Source organism: Phaseolus vulgaris, chromosome 1 (assembly GCF_051622355.1).
Source record: "Phaseolus vulgaris cultivar YP4 chromosome 1, ASM5162235v1, whole genome shotgun sequence".
Taxonomy (NCBI): domain Eukaryota; kingdom Viridiplantae; phylum Streptophyta; class Magnoliopsida; order Fabales; family Fabaceae; genus Phaseolus; species Phaseolus vulgaris.
This window is the reverse complement of record NC_143498.1, coordinates 44,481,704-44,501,694: the sequence shown is the minus strand read 5'-3', so window position 1 is coordinate 44,501,694 and position 19,991 is coordinate 44,481,704. Positions and strand designations below refer to the sequence as shown.

General features: G+C 28.1%; 2 protein-coding genes across 2 annotated transcripts; one reads left to right on the top strand and one right to left on the bottom strand.

The window, feature by feature from the left end:
- Nucleotides 1–17,409: 17,409 nt before the first annotated feature.
- LOC137814252 (uncharacterized) lies at nucleotides 17,410–18,288 on the bottom strand. Its single transcript, XM_068616877.1, has 3 exons — nucleotides 17,959–18,288; nucleotides 17,765–17,881; nucleotides 17,410–17,649 (listed from the first exon to the last, which is right to left on the bottom strand). The coding sequence occupies exons 1-3, from the start codon at nucleotides 18,286–18,288 to the stop codon at nucleotides 17,572–17,574; spliced, it is 525 nt and encodes a 174-aa protein (XP_068472978.1). The 3' UTR covers nucleotides 17,410–17,571.
- A 111-nt stretch (nucleotides 18,289–18,399) lies between these two features.
- On the top strand, nucleotides 18,400–19,918 carry LOC137814253 (histone H2A variant 1). Its single transcript, XM_068616878.2, has 2 exons — nucleotides 18,400–18,725; nucleotides 19,386–19,918. The coding sequence occupies exons 1-2, from the start codon at nucleotides 18,612–18,614 to the stop codon at nucleotides 19,680–19,682; spliced, it is 411 nt and encodes a 136-aa protein (XP_068472979.1). The 5' UTR covers nucleotides 18,400–18,611; the 3' UTR covers nucleotides 19,683–19,918.
- Nucleotides 19,919–19,991: the final 73 nt, after the last annotated feature.

The following is a 19,991-nucleotide window of genomic DNA, read 5'->3' as shown; positions in this document are numbered from 1 at the left end:
CCTAGAATACTATCATCATCAAATAACCCTGCAATGTTTGATAAAGAAGTAGCAGAACACCATTTATCATTCAAAAAATTAATAAAAATACTTGTACTAACAGTCTAAGAAGTATGATCAATAATATTTTCATAAACCTACTTAGCAAAATTCCAAGCAAGTTTAAGGAGATACGCATTATTTCCATGATGGATATTAATAATTTTCAAACCTCCATTTTCAAGAGGAGAACAAATCTTAGCCCAATTAACTGTAATTATGCATTTTTCAGTATATCACCGTTTAAATCAAATTTCTACACCACGACCGAACTTACTTAAGAATTGAAACAAGCAATTTATACATATTAAAACTATAAACTAGAAATCCAGTAATGACTGTATTAATCAACTGAATTTGACTCATCATGCAAAAAAAAATTATTTTTCAAGATATTAACTTCAATTTGACTTTATTAGCTAAATGTCCCGGATTTTCCTCTAAATTAAAACTAGCAAATTTTTTTATTTCTTTTTAATTACTTTTCCTTTTACTAGAGTTTGCTTTATATTTGTCGGTGACACCTAAGTCTCTAAGGATTTTATGATAGACTATTTTAAATAAAAGTCTTACATAAGAAAACTTCGTTACGAATTCTGTTCAATACCTTTTATTTTAAAATGGAATATAACAACAAAAAGTTTTAAATATACTTTATAATTTTTTGTAAAATAATTTTTACTTTAAGTTATTTTAAAAATAAAAATAATTCTTTTTTATTATAGTATTATGTGACACTTGTTAAGTGCTAATGTGTCTTGGAAAAAAGAAATCTAAGTGATAATGTCATGTAATATAATACAAGTATGTAACAAATTAAAAAAAATATTTAATTATCTTTTTGTTTATTTATTTATTTTAGTCGATTTAGTTGAACTATTAATAATAAAAGGATAAACTAAATTCCTAAATTGTATTGGGCTTAACTAGACACATAATTGTGTTTTAAATAATTGTAGGGTTTTAATTCAATCTTAAAAACTTCACATTATTACATTTTTAAAATTGGAAGACTTGATTGATGTTTATGTTAATAAAGGAACAAAATGGATTAAGACAACTAAATAATAGGACAAAATTAATTAAGATAAATAAACGTCATTAAATATATATTATTATCTATTCTAAAATTGATGCTAGGACTGAAATTAATTATTTAAATTTTGGAAAAATAAAAACAACAAAGAAAATTTATAGAGATTAAAATTTAAATTATAAGAAGCAAGAATAACAATTTCAAACTTTATAACAAAATTATAGAAACAAAAATTGAGACTCACTCATTTTATAAAGAATAAATATATTTAAGTTTAATAAGAAATTATTGTTTCAAATAAAAAATAAAGTTTCAAAAATATTTAATTGAAAATAAAAAAAGGTTGGTAAGTGAGACAATTTTGAGATAAAATATGGATATATATATATATATATAAAGTAATATTTTAACGTAAACAAGAAAGAGTGAATTAATCATGGAGAGTTATGCTCGTCGTGTACAATAGACTTACACCATTCTTTTTTTATCGTTGATCAACATGATTTTTTTTTTTTTTATCTCTTTTGTTTTCACTTTATACCCCTCGTTCGGGTGTGCATAAAAAGTTCATAATAATTTGTTCATGAAGAAATTATCCTATATTAAGAAAATATCGATTAACACATGTTGGTGGTGCGTGTTTGCTTTTTTAAAATAAATTTTTGTATTCAAACTTTATGAATAAAAAACCATGATTAAAAATAAAAACCCGATAACAGTTTTTATTAATAAAATGAATAAATATTTTATATTAATAACATGATCATAAGAAAATTAACTTAAAAATATTTGGATCTTTCTTTCACTTATTGACAGTGACTTTGATTTGTACTAATTTTCTTGATTTTCATTTTTATAGTTGTTGTTGCTTTAACAAATGATCTTGCTTTAGTAGTTGCCTTTGGCAAAATATAGAACTTTTTTGCTCTTTCCCTATGGAGAGCAGCAAAAGCAAAACTTTGAACCTATATTTTTTTCCACTTTATTAACAGTATAGTCAATATAATTTAATCTTGAAATCATGCATGTTAGGAATTTAGTCTAATGGGATAATAATTCATGTGACCAACCAAAAGCAATACCAAAAAAGCAACTATAGAGATTGTGAAAGTTGAATATGTTGTCATTCTTCCTCAGTAAAATCTAAAATCAGTGTGACTAGATATAATGACAATGGAAATTTTATTTTAATTCATTTGCATTTTTTTTTGTAATGTGGGGTAGTTATATATTCAAAGAATAAAAAATACATGATATTTTTTAATATCATTTATTTACTATTTGATCGATGTTATAGGTTTATTAATTTTTATAATAACTATATTGCAAATATTTTTTTGATGTACTAACAGCATAAAAACCTTTTACACCAAAACTGTATCTTATTAAACTCATAATTGAGATGTTTCTTTATGGTTTATTTTTTATATCCTTATATTTATTAAATTATTAATTATATATTATCATTTTACTAAACAAATTATTAAATAAAAATTAATTTTAAAAATAAAAAATAGTTAATTATTATATTAACTAAATTAAATAATATTGTTAAGATTAAAAAATTATTGATATCTAAAATAGTTTCTATTATTAATAAATAAATTTTAAATTAATAATCAATTAGCTATCAAAAAATTTATTATTAAATTTAAAATTTAAAAAGTTTTTCTTTTTATAGATGATAATATGTTGAGATCACAATCATTATTGTTTGTGTTATTTTTTAAATATCTACACTACTTTATGATTATTTTAAATTTGAGTTAGATTAAAATTTATTCAAAATCATAAATTATAATATAGTGATTCAAGTATTTTTTTTTCGTTAATTAATTGGCATTACATTTATTTATAAAATTGTCGTAAAACTCATAAAAACGAGTATAAATACTTAAACTAAAAATTATCTATGAGGTGTGAAATCTATTAATATATATATATATATATATTCAAGTACATTGTATAATAAATTTATATTAGTTTATAAATATTTATAAATAATTTATTTATTAATGAATTGTTAAATGAACTACATGATCCCTACTCTTCTTCAAAACATCACGATGTATATGTATTACACAATAGTAGTGTCGCTCATATAGTTTTTAGTTTATTTATTACATTAGAGTCTAGCATTAACATAATTTACAATAGTATTACAATAATATATTTAATGCAATTAAATATCTCGAGGTGTATCATTATTATAACTTAATTATAACTTAAAATGAACATATATAGGATCCATTCGATTACACAAAGTGCGTGCAACCTTTAGTTTGATTATTATGTTAGGTGCAATCATGTTGGTTTTTGTGATTTGCACTGGTCTACACTTCAATATATTATATTTGGAGATTAACACAAAATTAAAAGGAACTATAGATAAAATAGAATATTGCATCCTAAGGAAAAAACAACTAACAATACTGAGGTCATAGATAAATTGCTTAAATTAATTAATGTTTTAATTAAAATTAATATTGTCGGTTTCTATATAATACACATAATAATAATAGTAATTCACATCTCATATAAAAAAATTACAAAAACTTTAGTGTTACAAGTTAGCACACATGATCATCTATTATTCAATCATATTAAATATGTATTTTTACATCTCATATCTCAAAAAAATTACTAAAACTTTACCGTTACAAGTTAGTACAAATGAACATTTAAATATGTATTTTCACATCTCATATCTCAAAAAACTATTAAAACTTTAGTGTTAGAAGTTAGCACACATGAAACAAAGTATACTCAAAATAAAATAATATTATGACCAATGTATGCTAAACATATTTAATGGGGCTTAACATCTCATAAAAAAAATTAAAGAGAGTACTAGAAAACTTATTTTAATAATGAAAAAACTTTGGAGAAATCAGAAGAGACTTGACAAAGATGAGAGAAGTAATTATTAAAATAAATGAAAGGAAAAAATATAATAAATTATATATATATATAAACACATAAGGTTATGAAATCATGAAAAAAAAAATATGGGTTAGGTACATTACATAGATAAAAATATCTAATAATATCTAGAAATGTTTAACACTTTTCCTCAAGTTGGTATATATAAATTATATACGTTCAACTTGTTACAAATATAATCAAACTTAAGCCTTCATAGGGATTTAGTAAAAAAATTTGTTAATTGATAATTTGGATTAACAAACTTCATTTTGATATCTCCAAATACAATCTTTTCTCGAATAAAATCATAATCAATTTCAATATGTTTGGTCCTTTCATGAAAAAAAAAAGATTTCAACAACAACCTGATTAGCACATATAAGTTTCATTTGATTGATCTCTCCAAGTTTCAATTCTTTAAGTAATTGTTTAAACCAAATACGTTCAGAAGTAGTTGAGACCATAACTCTATGTTATGCTTCTGCACTAGATCTCGTCACAAAACTTTGTTTCTTGTTCTTCCAAGAGATTAGGTTATCACAAATGGTGAAAAAATAATTGGAAGTGGATCTATTAAATGGAGATCCTACCTAATCAATATCTTTATAACATATTACTTTAGTATTGTTATTGTGACCATATAGCAAATATTTTCCACGAGAACCTTTAATGAACTTCGGTATATGAATGATTGCATTTCAATGATCTTTACATGGGGAGTTAAGAAATTGACTTACTACACTAACTGCAAAGAAAATATCAAAACAAGTAAAAAATAAGACAATTAAATTTTCCAACTAATTTTCTGCTTCTCAAGGTCTGAGAGAGGCTCCCCCTAATTGGGTAGAAGTTTGGAATTGGGATCCATGATTGTGTCAACAAATTTCGTATTCATCAAAATATCCAATGCATATTTCTTTTGAAAGATAACAATAGCAATATTAGTTTGTTCTACCTCGACCCTCAAGAAATATATGAGTTTGCCAAGATCTTTGGTTTGAAAGTGATAACAAAGACATTATTTTACCTATGTGATGCCATGAAAATCATTATATGTAAGAACAATGTCATCGACATAGACTACTATATAAATACACCCAACACTTGATTGACGGTAAAAAACTAAATGAGCTGTCTCACTATGAGTCATATCAAATTGTTGAAAAACATTATTAAAATTTTCAAACTAGGCCCTAAGATTCTATTTGAGGCCATATAAAGATTTACGAAGGTAACATACCAAACCAAAAGACTCCTCCCTGAACAAAAAAACCTTGCTCTATATAAATTTCTTCCTGCAAATCTCCATTAAAAAGACATTTTTGAAACTTAATTGATAAAGAGTCCATCATTGAAGAGCATTCATGACTATGAATAAGCAAACACAAGTCATCTTTGTCGATGAAGAAAAAAAGTATCACCATTGTCTAAACCAAAAGTTTGTGTATACCCTTTTGCCACAAGGTAAGCTTTAAGACAATTAATAGTACCATTAGACCAACTTTGATAGAAAACAATCCACCTTTAACCAACAACAAATTTATCAAACGGTAACAAAATGAGCTCCCAAGTTCCACTATTATGAAGAGTACTTATTTCATTAAACATGGTCTGATACCAACCAAGATGTGCGCTAATGCATCACCTCAATTTTTGGGAACAAACATAATAGAAATAAATGAAAGACATGTATGAAGAAATTATTATAATTTATGGTAACTCAAAGCAGTGTAATGAGGAGAAAAATTATGGTAGAGAATATACCTTTGCGGAGAGCAATAAGAAGGTCAAACTTAATTGTAAAAAAATAGAGGAGTTAACACTAGAAATGAGTTAGTCAATGGGAGTCTTTAGGTGGACTAACAAGAGGATCACAGGTAATAGGGATATTAACTTGATCAAAAGAAAACTCTAGAGGAGGATAAAGAGACTTTAAAGTAAAGGGAAAACTTAGTGAAAGTGATATATAATTAATGAAATAACAATTAAGAAGGAGAGAAACATTTATATCATTTTTTGTGATCTAGTGAATCTTAAAAAAGACACATTTATGTGACCTATGAGATAATTTATCAAGACTAGAACTAAAATTATGAATAAAGCATGAGACCCAAACACTTTGGGAGGTGAGAATGGAAAGGGTCATGAGGAAATAAAATAGAATGAGGAATTTTGTTATCTAAAAATGAAGATGGCATGTGATTAACAAGATAACACACACTAAGAACTGCATCACCCTAAAAATGTTATGGAACCCCATCATATATTAAAATTGTGTGAGTTATTTTAACAAGATGTCTACTCCTCCGCTTAACCACCCCATTTTGTTGAGGTGTATAAGCACGTGAGGTTTGATTAAAAATAACATGAGTAACTATAATTTTTTTAAAGAATGAGAAAGATACTCACTGTCCTTATCATTGTCCAAATTCGAACATAAATTTCAAATTGATTTTTAATTTCATTGTAAAATGTCTGAAAGATAAAAAAAACAACTCAAAACGATTTTTCATTAACAATACCCAAATACATTGAATGTGTTTAACTAACTGACACGACTCATAAGACAAACTTAGAACAAGTTGTTGCAATTTGATAAAACTATGATGACCATGTCAACATGTTCAAATGTCCGTATGCGATAAAGATCATGAAACTCCATCTGATCTTACAAACAAATAGAATCTTTGGTAAAAAAAAAATAACACAATCAAAAAACATATGACATGACTAATTGATAATAAGTTAAATGAAGACTTGAGAATACAAAAAACATTATCAATAAATAAATAATAATAATTAATAATACCAACACTATGTGACAAAAAATATTATTTTTATGATAATTTTAAAATAATTATTATTAAAATATATTGTTAATTAGATGTTACATTAAAGTATGAAAAAAATAAAAATAAAGAGCATGTAAAAAACTTATAACATTAACACTTACAGACACAAAGAAACTAATACACTTTTTAAATAAGTGTAAGTTGTCTTCTTCCCCCTAATATTTGTTATCAACACATTGTTCTTATGCTTTATAGGAAAACATAGTACTAAAATACATCTCAATCTTGTACACAATATACCTCTGTACGCTACTGATTTATATATAGTGTTTTTACCCCCATTTATTTATTTATTTACAACCCGAACAATGTTTGTAAGTACTTATTTTAAAATTATACATATTGTGAGTCATATAAAAACTTTCTGCTTTGTGACTGAAATAGCACTCACTCACATTGTATACTTATATATAGACTGAAAAGAAATCAGTTTCTGGTTAAAAGCTGCAATACTCTATCTGGGTTACACCTTAATCACTGAATTCATTCTACACAATCATAGTGTGCCATTTTGAAGTAGTAGTGCAGTAGATTGGATTTAGGCGAGGGTAGTGGAAAGTGTTGAAGACTGAGCAAGTGGCGAACAAGAAGTTTAAGGAAAATAGGTGGTGAAAGTTGATTCACTGAAACTGAAAAGCATAAAGTGTAAAGGTAAAGAGCATGAATATTGGGACAATTGGTGGGACTTTAGGAAATATGTGACAAGTTTAGAATGGGACCCATTTGAAATGTTAGTCAAGTGCTCCATATTCTACACCCCATTATGGTGGCTAGCCAGTGATGTAGTGCATTTAGGAAGACAACAAAATCCTTAGATACGTACGCGTAGAGTGTTCGTGTTCCTCATTCCATTCCTATTACCTACACAACCTTTCATCAAAGCATCTTACCACCATAGTCAAAACCGCGTTCTCCATGCCCTTTGTTTCAGTTTAATTTCTCTAATCTTAATATTCTTCCTATGTTTCCTTCAATCAAATCAATCAAACTCACTTTTCCCTTTACTTTATGAAACTTCTCGGAGACGTTGGCTCACAAATTAATAGTGATTGTTAAAAAAAAATAACATTAGATTATGTTTTGTTTCGAGTAAGAATCAACAAAACAATAGAGAGACAATAGTTACCTTTGACGATGAAATTTTTTGTACCATCCCATCTCATTCATTCCACGTCTTATTAGAAAATATGACATTGTTTGAATTAACGTAAATAAATAAATAATTATAAAAATTTGTGAGTCATAGTTGAAATTTTATTTTTCTAATTAATAAAAATAAGATTAGAAATTTATTTTGTATTAAAAATAATTACATAGAAATACAATCTAATTATTTATATATTTTAGTAGTTTATAATTAAAATATTATAATATTGCTATGTACTCTGTTATTTTTTACGTTAATGTTAAATATTGTACGTTATTTTTCCTTTTTAAATAATAAATTGGGACAAAAATATAAGATCATGTTTTAATTTTGTAGATTTTTTTAAAGAAGAGTTAATTTTTTATTTTATCCTGAATATATACATTATATTCTTAATTATTTAGTTATTTATTTCTGAAAATTTTATCATCTCTCTAAATTATTTTCTCTAAATCTATTTGAACTTTTCTCTTGAAGTTAATTCTTATTTTTTTGCTCAATCAGATAAAATCATTGAAAAGATGGCATAGTAAGAATATTTTTTAATTGATCATAATTTCTAATAGAGTAACAATATTATCATAAAATTAACCTTTGATTTTTTATCTTTTGGTATCTTTGGGTGTTTTATAGGTGATTGCAACTCTTAGAAGCAATTTTACATTTTTTTTTTAACATTCATATGTTTTGGAATATAATGATTGACTAGATATGTTATTCCGACCTCAAGTTTGTTCATATAGTATCACTAGGGTCAATCGCCGCATTCGAGGTATTGTTTGTTTTGAGGTTGGAGCTTGGTCACGGTTTAGTCCTTAAAAGACGTCTCAGTGGGTTAAGGGAGGATGGTATATTTAAACTGTCCTTGATCCTGACTCTTAAGCGAGAGGTCATTGTAACTAAAAAAACTTCATGTAATATTTGTGATCATGAATTCTTGTGTGAACATAGATTAAAGTTTGTTAACACTTCAATTGAACCATGTTACTTTTGTGTTGTGAATTATACAAACAATGAAGTAGTGAAGTTCACTAGCTTGAATGGTTTTAGATTGTGACGGTTAAAGATATATGGACATCTGATTCAATAAGACCTTGTTGAGGTTTTAGAAGATGAATTCAAGCTTGGTGTAGCCATGACGAAGAAGAACAAGAAAACATTGTGGGGTAAGGCTCACAATGCAATTATTTTTAGCCTCGATGACAATCTATTGGGGCAAGTCTTCAAGAAGAAGACTGTAGTGGTATCATGGATAAATATTGAGATCTTATACATGACGAAATCCCTGGCTAATCCATTATAACTTGAGCAAGCATTTTAATGATACAAGATGAGTATTGAAAGGAAAATTAGCGAACAATAAAATGGATTCAATAAGCTAATTATTGATCTAGAAAATATTAACGTTCAAATTAAGGATGTGAATCAAGTGTTTTTATTGTTGTGTTTGTTGCTTAAGAAATGTGATCATTTAAGGAAACCTTGTTGTATGAAAGGGAGTCTCTTTTTCTCTTTACGATGTTTAGACAACTCAAAGATCGATGGATTTGAATGAGAAGTTTAACATTAAATTTTTAGTGCTAGCAACAACCTTATAGACAAGGGAATTTTGTTTACCAGTGATAGCAAATATTAGATGTTTCAATTGTAAGAAGGAATGTCATACCCAAAGATTTTTTTCCAAGAGATAGGAGAAGGCTAACAACCTTGACAGATCGTCTAGATATAATAAATTATCTATTTTTGATAGATCGTTTATGTTTGATGAAAAAATTTGGTGGAAGACGATTATGAATCATCAAAGTCCATGTGGTGTCAAACAATACTAGTGATTGTGAATGGATAATGAATTTCAGCTACTAATTTAACATAGCACCTCATCTTTTAGAGTTTTAGGAGTTTACATAAATTGAAAGAGGTTTAGTTCTTCTTTACGATAACAACTCCTATAAGATAACTGGAGTTGGAACCATTATGTTTTGTATTTAATATGGAATTGAGAGAGTGCTTGAAGAAACAAGGTTATACCTAACTTGAAATGTAACCATATATCACTTGGTGAACTTGAAAACAAAGATATATGTGTTTAAATATGAACGAAAAATATTGAAGGTGATGAAGGGATTTATGGTAGTGATGAAGGGTGAAAGAAAAAATGGCTTTTATGCCTTGCAATGTGTTGTAGTATATAAGAAGATTGACTTTTTGTAGTTGGAATAAGGTAACTTTTTTTTTCTGTTAGAGTATGCAATTAGATTCAAATATTTGACCAGGTTCTATACTTAGGCTACTTTCGAAGCATAAGATGAATGAAGTTTAAAAATGGGTTGGGATATGCAATACAAGAAGTGATGATCTTGATGGTTATCTACAAGTTTTTTCTTTAGCAGAGAAAACTAAAGTGGTGGAGAATCTAAAGAATAACAACATCATTATATCACATTCTTGTGGGCCTTCCGGTGACAGTGAAAAGTGTCTAGTAAAGGTCATACTCTAGACTCCAACATCAGAAGGGTGTTAATTCTTTCCCATAACAATATCAAAGATCTGAAGTGAGAACTTTCAGATGTAGTGGATCACACTATGCTAACCAATGCTTTTCCACCCAATATCATAACTTACTTCATTTTTCAAAAAGAAAGAACATCTAGTTAAAAACTAACCAACCAAGAAAAAGAAAACCACTAGTTTTCCTACTCAGAACATTCAACGGGTGAGGAGATCAATCCCAAGGTAGCTAACAAGCTATTTGTTATTACTAAATCAAAGGCCTTTCAGTTTGATACTTGGGTGAAATGTGTGTGTTTTATAACTAGATTTGAGTTGAGATTGTTGCTTCATTAAAATATTCTCTTAGGGAACATATGATATTGTGCAATTCAAAGGTAGGATTTGTATACTCAGGGATGATGATGAGTTGAAGAAAGTGATTATGTAGTAAGGGCATATAAGTAAACATAGTTTACATCCAAGTGTGACTAAAATGTATCAGGATTTAAAGAGATCATTTTGGTGGTATGGGATGAAAAGTGATGTGACTCAATTCGTAACTTCTAGCTTGGTGTGCTAGAAAGCCAAGATTAAGCATTAGAGACTTGGGCAATGTTGCATCCATTTGAGATTCTAGAGTACGAATAGGATAGCATGACCATGGATCTTATTACTCAATTGCCTAAAACTATGAGAATACAGGATTACGTTTGAATTATTTTTTACATATTGACAAAGAGCATCCACTTTTTACCTATGAATAAAAGGATAACCATGCAAAAGCTTGCTCAATTGTACATTGTGGAGATTGTATATGGTGAAAATTGTACAGTTTCATGGTATTTCTGTTAAAGATGGGAAGCTTTGATGTTTCAAATCCTCATGGAGCTAGAAGCTGTGTTGTGTTTTAGGTTTGGATTTAGTTAAGGGGTTTAGAATCTTTGTAAGATCAGTCTTGATTATCAAACAAAGCTTAATTCAATATGTTTTAAAGTTTAAAGTGTTTTTCCATGCAAAGGGAAAAACAACCGATTAAAGTTTCGAGACAATCGGTTGTTTGTCACTTAGCTGACAAAGGAGTTTTGAAACTGTTTTTTGAATCAGTTGTATAACTACTGAAACCATTCAACTGGTTATATCGTAGTTTCAACCGATTAAATGTGAGTTTTCATAACAATTTTTTGAATATCTGTTTTAATTGTTTCAGTTGTTTGAATCTATCTTAAACAGTAGCTTTTCAAGTGTTATAGAAAAGTGTTATAGAAATAGTCTTCTTTCAAATGTAAAAATGATGATGAAAGAGAGAAGTTTTACACTCTGATTTGAGATCATAAAGAGAGTTTACCAACGTTTGTGAAAAGGTGTTTTACCAAGTTTAGCAAGATTGACTTTGGGATTTGCTGTGATTCAAGAACTGATTAATAGGATTTCTGGTGTATTGTAATTCCAGGTGTTTTCTACCCTTGCTTGGTTTCTTGTAATTGTTCATATTATACTCAGTAAAACTGTTTGTAAAATCCTGTAAAGTCAGTGTGATTCTGGCTTGAGGTGTTGGTTGTGTGCAAAGAGGGTGAGTAGGCTTTGTGGGATTCAAAGTCACCTCTTTATGGTGTGTGTTTGTAATCTATGATTGGTTACATAGTGAAATACTCAGTGGTTTAACTGAGGACTGGATGTAGCTTTAGGATTGAGTGAACCAATATAAACCTTGTGTGTAAATCTCTTTATCTCTTCTCTCCATAACTGTTTGATTTTTCCGTTGTCATAAACAACCGGTTAAATCGTGCTTTTAACCGATTGAAATTTTGATATCAGTTTTTGTTTGACTATTTGATTGGCTTTCAATTTGTTGAGGACATGTGTTTTGGATCAGTTGGACAATTCAGGATATATTTTACCTCTAGTAAAATTCACCTATGATAACAATTATCATTCCAGTATTGGGATGACTCCTTATGAGGCCCTATATGGTTTCCACTTTGTTGGCATCAAGATGGAGAAAGTATTTTGGTGGGACCCGAATTACAACAACAAACCATAAATAAAGTGAAGTAGGTTTTGGAAAAGATGAAAGCATATTTTACTAGCCAAAAAGCTTATGTTGACCAGAGAATGTGACCTTGGAAGTTTTCAGTTGGAAACCATGTGTTTTCATAAGTTACACCTACCACATGTTTAAGAATAGTCATTAAGTCAAGGAAACTAAGTTTTGACTTCACTAATCCATACTAGATTCTCCAGTGTATTGATGCAATGGCATATGAATTAGCTTTACCTCTATCTTTGGCTAATCTTCACAATGTTTTTTTTCATTGTCTCAGTTGATGAAGTGCATATCCAATCCTAGTCATGTTTTGGAATTAGATGGTTCATCTAAGAGATTACGTATCCTTTTACGTTAAACCTATCAGAATATAATAATATCAAGTGAAACGATTGAGAAACAAAATTGTCATCTTAATGAAAGTGGTTTAGGATACAAGATCTAGAAATGACACTTGGAAACTTTAAGAAGGAATCAGAGAACTCTATCCCTACTTCTTTTTTAGTATTAAATTAATTTTTGGGGAAGATAACTTTTATGTTGTGAAGAATGAGTGATTTGATTTTAATTTAGTATATATATATATATATATATTTCTTGTATGTATTATCTGACATCCATTCTCAATTTTTGGTGTGATTTCCACACTTTATGACTTTCCTCACCTATATACAAATAGGGCATTAAAGATACCTATGTTAAAAGTCTATTTTAATTATTTAGCTATTTAGTTTTAAAAGTCACATCATCTCCTTTAAGTCTCCTTAGACTTTCCTTTAACATTCTCAAGCTAAATTTTATCCTTTTTTTAAATACAAAGGTAGTAGAGTAAGAATATTTTCTAACTAATCAAAATTTCTAATAGAATAAGTTCATGTATGCTTTATAATATCTTTTGTAGTCTTTTCTGAGTTTAGGTTGAGGAGATGATGTTTCATTAAAGTCAATCTTTGATTTTAATGTTTGGTACTTTTGAATGTTTTCTAGGTTATTGGAGCTCTTAGATTTGAAAAGAAATCATTGATTAGGTAAGTTGTACCTCTAATTGATTTGTATATAAAATAACTTTTTTCTTCAATTATGAGAATTGGGGTTGATATTTTTGTATTGCTTTAATTGTATTTGGTGATGTTACTATTATTACTATTTTTAACTGTGAAATTGGGTTTAACGAGAACAAATTAAATCGAATTAATTGTGATGAAACTTAGTTTGATATGTGTTATTTGTTGAATGATATGAAATATGTATTTTATTGGTGATAAGTTGTGAATCACCCAGTGTGATTCATGATATGTTGTGAATCACTAAGTGTGTTGTGTATATGGATATACTCTTTATACTTTGTGCAAATCTGATGTTTTGTATGTGTAAATAGTTACTAAGAGTAAGCTAGTATGACGTGACATAAGAATTAAATTAGGAGATTGAATTAGATATATAGGTTTTAGCTATATACAAGTCAAATAGATAAATGTTGATCATATGGTGACAAAGTCATAGAGGTTTGTACATTAAGTTGAGTGTGAAAGAAATCATGTTATCATTAAAAGTTGTAAAAAAAAATGATATATATCGAAGTATGATAGACGGTTAGAAACACCAAATTATTGACCTAGATTAGTTTTTTGTCTGAACTTCTTAGTCTTCCTTATTATGAAATCATTTCCTGATAAAAAAAACTTGAAAAATTAAAACAACATTTAAAAACATATTTTTTTTATGAATTGCTCTTCTTAAATATAAAGTATCTATCCATTTAAGTTGTTAAACAAAATATCCATATTGATAATTTATAATTCAAATAACACCATTTTTGTACTTTGAAGTGATGCTTAACTCTTATTTTATCCTTGTTTGTTTTTTTAAACTATTTTTTATTAAAAAGGAGTATATTGTATTGTTTATTTAATATTTTTATAAAATGAAAATAAAAAACATGTTAAAGTAATAAAATATACTTTATTTTATGAAAATAAAATCATCATGTCATTAAAGATTGTTAGAAGATATGTACTATATCTGAACTTAACATTAATAATTTCTTATATTATTAACCACAATTTCTTCCTAGGAATAAAAGTAATAGAAATGAAAGTTGTATTGGATGAAACATTTTTTTATTATCTCAAACACAATTGATTTATTTATATAAATTTTAAAAATATATTTATATTTATAATTTTTAATTCAAATCACATCGTTTTGGTGTCTTGACACGAACCTTTACTTATTTTTTATTTTATTTTTTCATGTTAAATTATTTTTATTAAGAAGCTGTATATTGTATTGCTCATTTAATAATTTTTATGAAATGGAAATGAAAAGCATGTTGGAATAATTATTTATTTGTTCAGTATTTAAATCATTTAATTATATAATAATATTTACTTAATAGATTGTATTACAAATGATTAATGAGAATAAATTAGAAGGTACTTTAGTTAGAAGTGGTTTATTTGGAAGGATAAGATTAGTTGATTGCTACTATTTATAAATAGTGAAGTATTATTCTCTACTTTCTAACAATACTTATCTATTTTATTCTATTTATTAAAAAGATATATGGACCAATGATACTCTTGGGTGAAGAGAAAAAAAATCTACTCATGGATGTTTCTTCTTACACCCATCAAAGTTCTATGCAACACCGTATTAAATAGGTAAAATGACTAAATACTTCATCTAATCTATTTTTATTTTGAAAAGTTTTTTTCTAAAATACACTCCTAAAAAATTATTTCATAAGTTATTATATATATTTAAGAAATTTTATTTCAAAAATTAAGTTTAGAAAAACATTATTTGAAAAATATTTCATGAATTTCAGGAAGTATGTTCTGAAAAAATAACCAGATAATCTGGAAGTTATTAAAAAAAATAAAATAGTCCTTTTGAAAGTTGATAGGTGCGCTGAAAATTTTGATGGAGTGCAAGAAGAAACACCCAACAATTATCTTAACAAACTCAGTTCATCAGACTTATTTCATAGAAACTTATATAATATTTTGGCTAATTTTTCTTTCACCTTCATACATTTCTTTTACACTTTCATACTAATTATGAAAAATCAGTTTTAACCTTTTTAAAAAATTTAAAAAACCTTAAATAAAGTATAACCTTAACTGTACCCGAATACATTTCTTCTAACTGAACACTTCCATTCTTCTTCAACACAACATTTAAAAGAGTAGTTTCATCATTTGACATATTTTAATTTACTCCATAAGATAAATCCACATTTACTTACGCGCTTTAGTCTCTTATAGTTAGAAATTTTTTCTCATGCAACATCACATAATTTCTATGAAAAAAATAACTATTGTTGCACTTGCAATAGTTCCATGAAGTGGACTGTTATTGCAACCACAAACAAATTGTGAACCCTCACAACCAAAAGTTTCTTCTACAGTGCGATTTTCTTTTTCAGTTTTGTAATTTATTTTTTGCACATATTTTGTTGCTTTCGGAATGTACAATAACCGAACAAAAATACAACTACCATGAGTAAAAATACGCACAAAACTTATCTTAAGCCCCAACGTTTATCACCAGCCACCACAAATAACCATCAACACTTAAAAATGAAGAAAAAAACATCATTCACTCTATTATACTTGAAAGTGTATTATTAGAATTAAAAAATATATATTAAAATACAGGAAGAAAATATGAATGTAAAGAAATATTTGTTTTTATGTACTTAGTTATATTGGTGATTACCTAATTTATACACAAACACAATATCATCTCCTTCTCTAGTTTCATAAATTTAATTTATATTAAAATTATTGGTGATTACCTACTTTATACACAAACACAATATCATCTCCTTATCTAGTATCATAAATTTAATTTATATTTAAAAATATCTATAATAGTAAATAGTTAAAATGGTAATTATATTTAATTACAACATTTATAACTAGATTGATTATTTTTAACCAATAAGAATGACTCATATTGGTAATGACCTAATGCATCAGCTTTATAATAAATTAGTATACTTCTCAATAAATTAACAGTAAGGAAATTATTAATAAATAAATAATCAGATAAAAATGTAATACATTTTCATATTTCTTAAAACTATTTTATTTGCTTAATATAACAATATTTTTAAAAAGTATTTATTTTCTAAGTATGTATTAAAAAATACATATATATTAATAATTATTTATTAATATGTTTAATACACAACAAAATTTTGTACAAAATTGTGCAATAGATAATTATTTTGTATTTATACTATTAAAAATATAAAGAATTAATAATTACAAATGTTAAAAAAAAAATTATTTTTTCATTAAATTTACATTTCTACTATTAAAACTCACCTTACTAAACTTCATCTTAAGCTTAACATACATATAATGGATATTGTAAAATATAACCATTCTTTGATAATTTCTTTCTCTTTAACATTTTATAAGATTAAGATTCAAATTTAGTATTATTTTTAAGTTTTTAAATTTGTATGGTTATTCTTAGACTTATATCTTTTCTATATAATTGAAATAATCATCATATTTTTAATATATTTCATTTACCTAAAAAAATACATGCACAATATTACGAAAAAGATTGAGACAAAATGAAATTGACATATGAACTAATTTTTTTCATTATTTTCCCTCTCTTTTACTATTTTTAGAACAACTGAAATCTTCATTTATTTTAAATTATATTTTGTTGTTTATTACTTTCTCTCTCTATCAATGAAATCAAGTCCAGTTACTCCAAATATAAGAAAAGAAAATTTGAGAATATATCCTAAAACAATAAATAATTGTAGTTGCATCTGTTAGATCTATATTCTTCTAGTTTTGTTTGACATTAACATTTAGACATAATTTGTGCATGATCTGCACTGATATACAGATAAATCATTCTTACTTTAACATAAATTGTGTAGATAATGTGTTGATTACACAATAAAATGGTGTTCAATATTCTACCATACTAATATGGCATCCATTCATACTCCAATATTCACATCAAATTTTAACATTTAACACCACATTATGTACAATTTCATCTATAAATACCCATCCTTCTTGTCTTGTTCTTCTGCTTCCTTATTAGCAGCTTGAACAGACTTGAACCAAAGAAAAGCCTGAATTGAACAATTAAGAGTTCATAAATTAGCATAAAACAACTAATACAACAAATTTAGAAAAAAAAAAGTTAATTAAATTAATTAATTTTAATATGAGGAAAGTAAATATTACCGAAGAGGGGATGCCAGTGAAGACAAAGAAACCTAGTAAGGGAGCATAAAACATGTTGTCCGAGGTTAATACTCCGAAAACCGGTCTCTGGTTCACGTATTCGAAAATGGAACCTATCTGAAGTAGCAAAAGATATTAAGAAACAAATAAAAAAATATAATAACAGTAATAATAGTAAGAGGTTGGTTAATTACAGCAGCGATTGCGGTGATAGCAGAGGCAAGTAAATAAGCGTAGAAGGGGATTTCAAATCCTTGTTGTGAAGTGTTGTTGTTGGGCTCATCCCTGGCCCATGGCGGTGGTTCATCGGAGTTTGGTTTGGCCCATGAAGGGATTTTTTCCTCGGACTTGCCTGACTCGGCAGAGCCTTGGGTCACTGCCACGACAACTAACCTGTGCGGCATTTTCCTCTTCCGGTGGTGGTGGGGAACTCCGAAACAAGTTGTAGATTGTGATACATGTTGATTTTGGATAGCACCGGCACACCACAGTGTCAAGAAGCTGCCACCGCCATTGGCTGCCATGATATTTTTTTTCTAAAGCACTAATTGGAAGTTGAGGTACTGCCAGTAGAATCTTATCCTAAGTTTGGGCCTGAAGTAGGTCGATGGGTTTTGATGGGCCTGCTCAAGTGATAATATTTGGTGGACCCGCCAAAAAAAATGAAATAATTTGAAAATCAAATTCCCACGCAAAAGTGACCGCGCCCCTGCCCGCCCATTGTTTGAGAAATGAAAATTTAAAGTGTTTATTAAGATATCATTCTCATTCAACCACAGTCACTATTTCAGCAGCATCTTCCTTCTTCGCTCTATCTTTAGCTTTCTAGGTCTCTCTCTGTATCTCGATGGGGGGAAAAGGAGGGAAAGGACTCGTGGCTGGCAAAACCACGGCAGCCAACAAGGACAAAGACAAGGATAAGAAAAGGCCTGTCTCTCGTTCATCCCGTGCTGGGATCCAGGTAACCCAATTTCCCGTTTCCTCCTATTTTGGTTTTTTTTTGTTAAGAATTGCCTTAGTTTTCAATTGAAAACATCATCTATAGAACTGAATTTTACTATGTTTCATGGCCCACATATTGGGTGTATGTTGGATCTGATTTGTGTTCCTCTTACTGTTTTGGAAGTTTCGTTGCCCGTGTCTGGTTCTAATCTTAACAAAACAACGGATCAAAATTCTTTTTTTTTTGTTGAATTTTCAATTGGTTGTGGAAAGTCTTCAGAACTGTACCAGATTTGGCAAATTAAGATTTTTTAGAGTAGTATTCTTTTGTTTTGTGTTTTTCAATTTCATCAACCTAAAAAGCAGTGTTTTTTTGGTTTAGGGAGCCATATTAGTTCAAGAAAATTTCATGATTGACTAGAATCCCTGAATTGACTAGAATTATAGATCTAAAGGAAGGAAAGTTTGAATTTTTGTTCATTTCTTCAAAATTACAGAACAATCTAAATGTTTGTTGATTATTGGAATTTTTTGGTGTATAATGCCCACAATCAAGTTTGAACTAAAGATCTGTGATAAACTATTTAAATCTCAAACCATTAGGCCAACTCTGTTGGGTTTTGTTGAGATGGTTTGATGCATAGACTGAATTAGTTTGATTTTGTTTTGTTGGATGTAGTTTCCGGTGGGTCGTATCCACAGGCAGTTGAAGCAAAGAGTGCAAGCCAATGGACGAGTGGGAGCAACTGCTGCTGTGTACTTGGCATCAATTCTGGAATATCTGACCGCTGAAGTTCTGGAGTTGGCTGGGAATGCAAGCAAGGATCTGAAGGTGAAGAGGATCACACCCAGGCACTTGCAGCTCGCTATCAGGGGAGATGAAGAACTTGACACCCTCATCAAGGGGACCATTGCTGGTGGTGGTGTCATCCCTCACATCCACAAGTCCTTGATCAACAAAGCTGCCAAAGAATGAAACTCAATGGCCTCTTTGTTTCTCCTTTTATCCGTCTCTTTATTTACCATCTGGTGGTTGTGTTAGTTAGGTAGTAGATCTTATTTTATGTTTCTTAAGGACAAGATGTTAATGCTAGAGTGTAAATGGTCATTCTATCTGCCTTTAACTTGCTTGATGTGCTACTCCTACAATTGTAATGCTGTTGGATTTTAAGAGCTCTTTGTTTTAGCTTAAGTGATTTGTTTTTCTGACTACTCATTCGACTCACTGGTAATTTGCTTGTTGTTTTAATTGACTGTGCAATACTATTAACTATTATTATTAGCA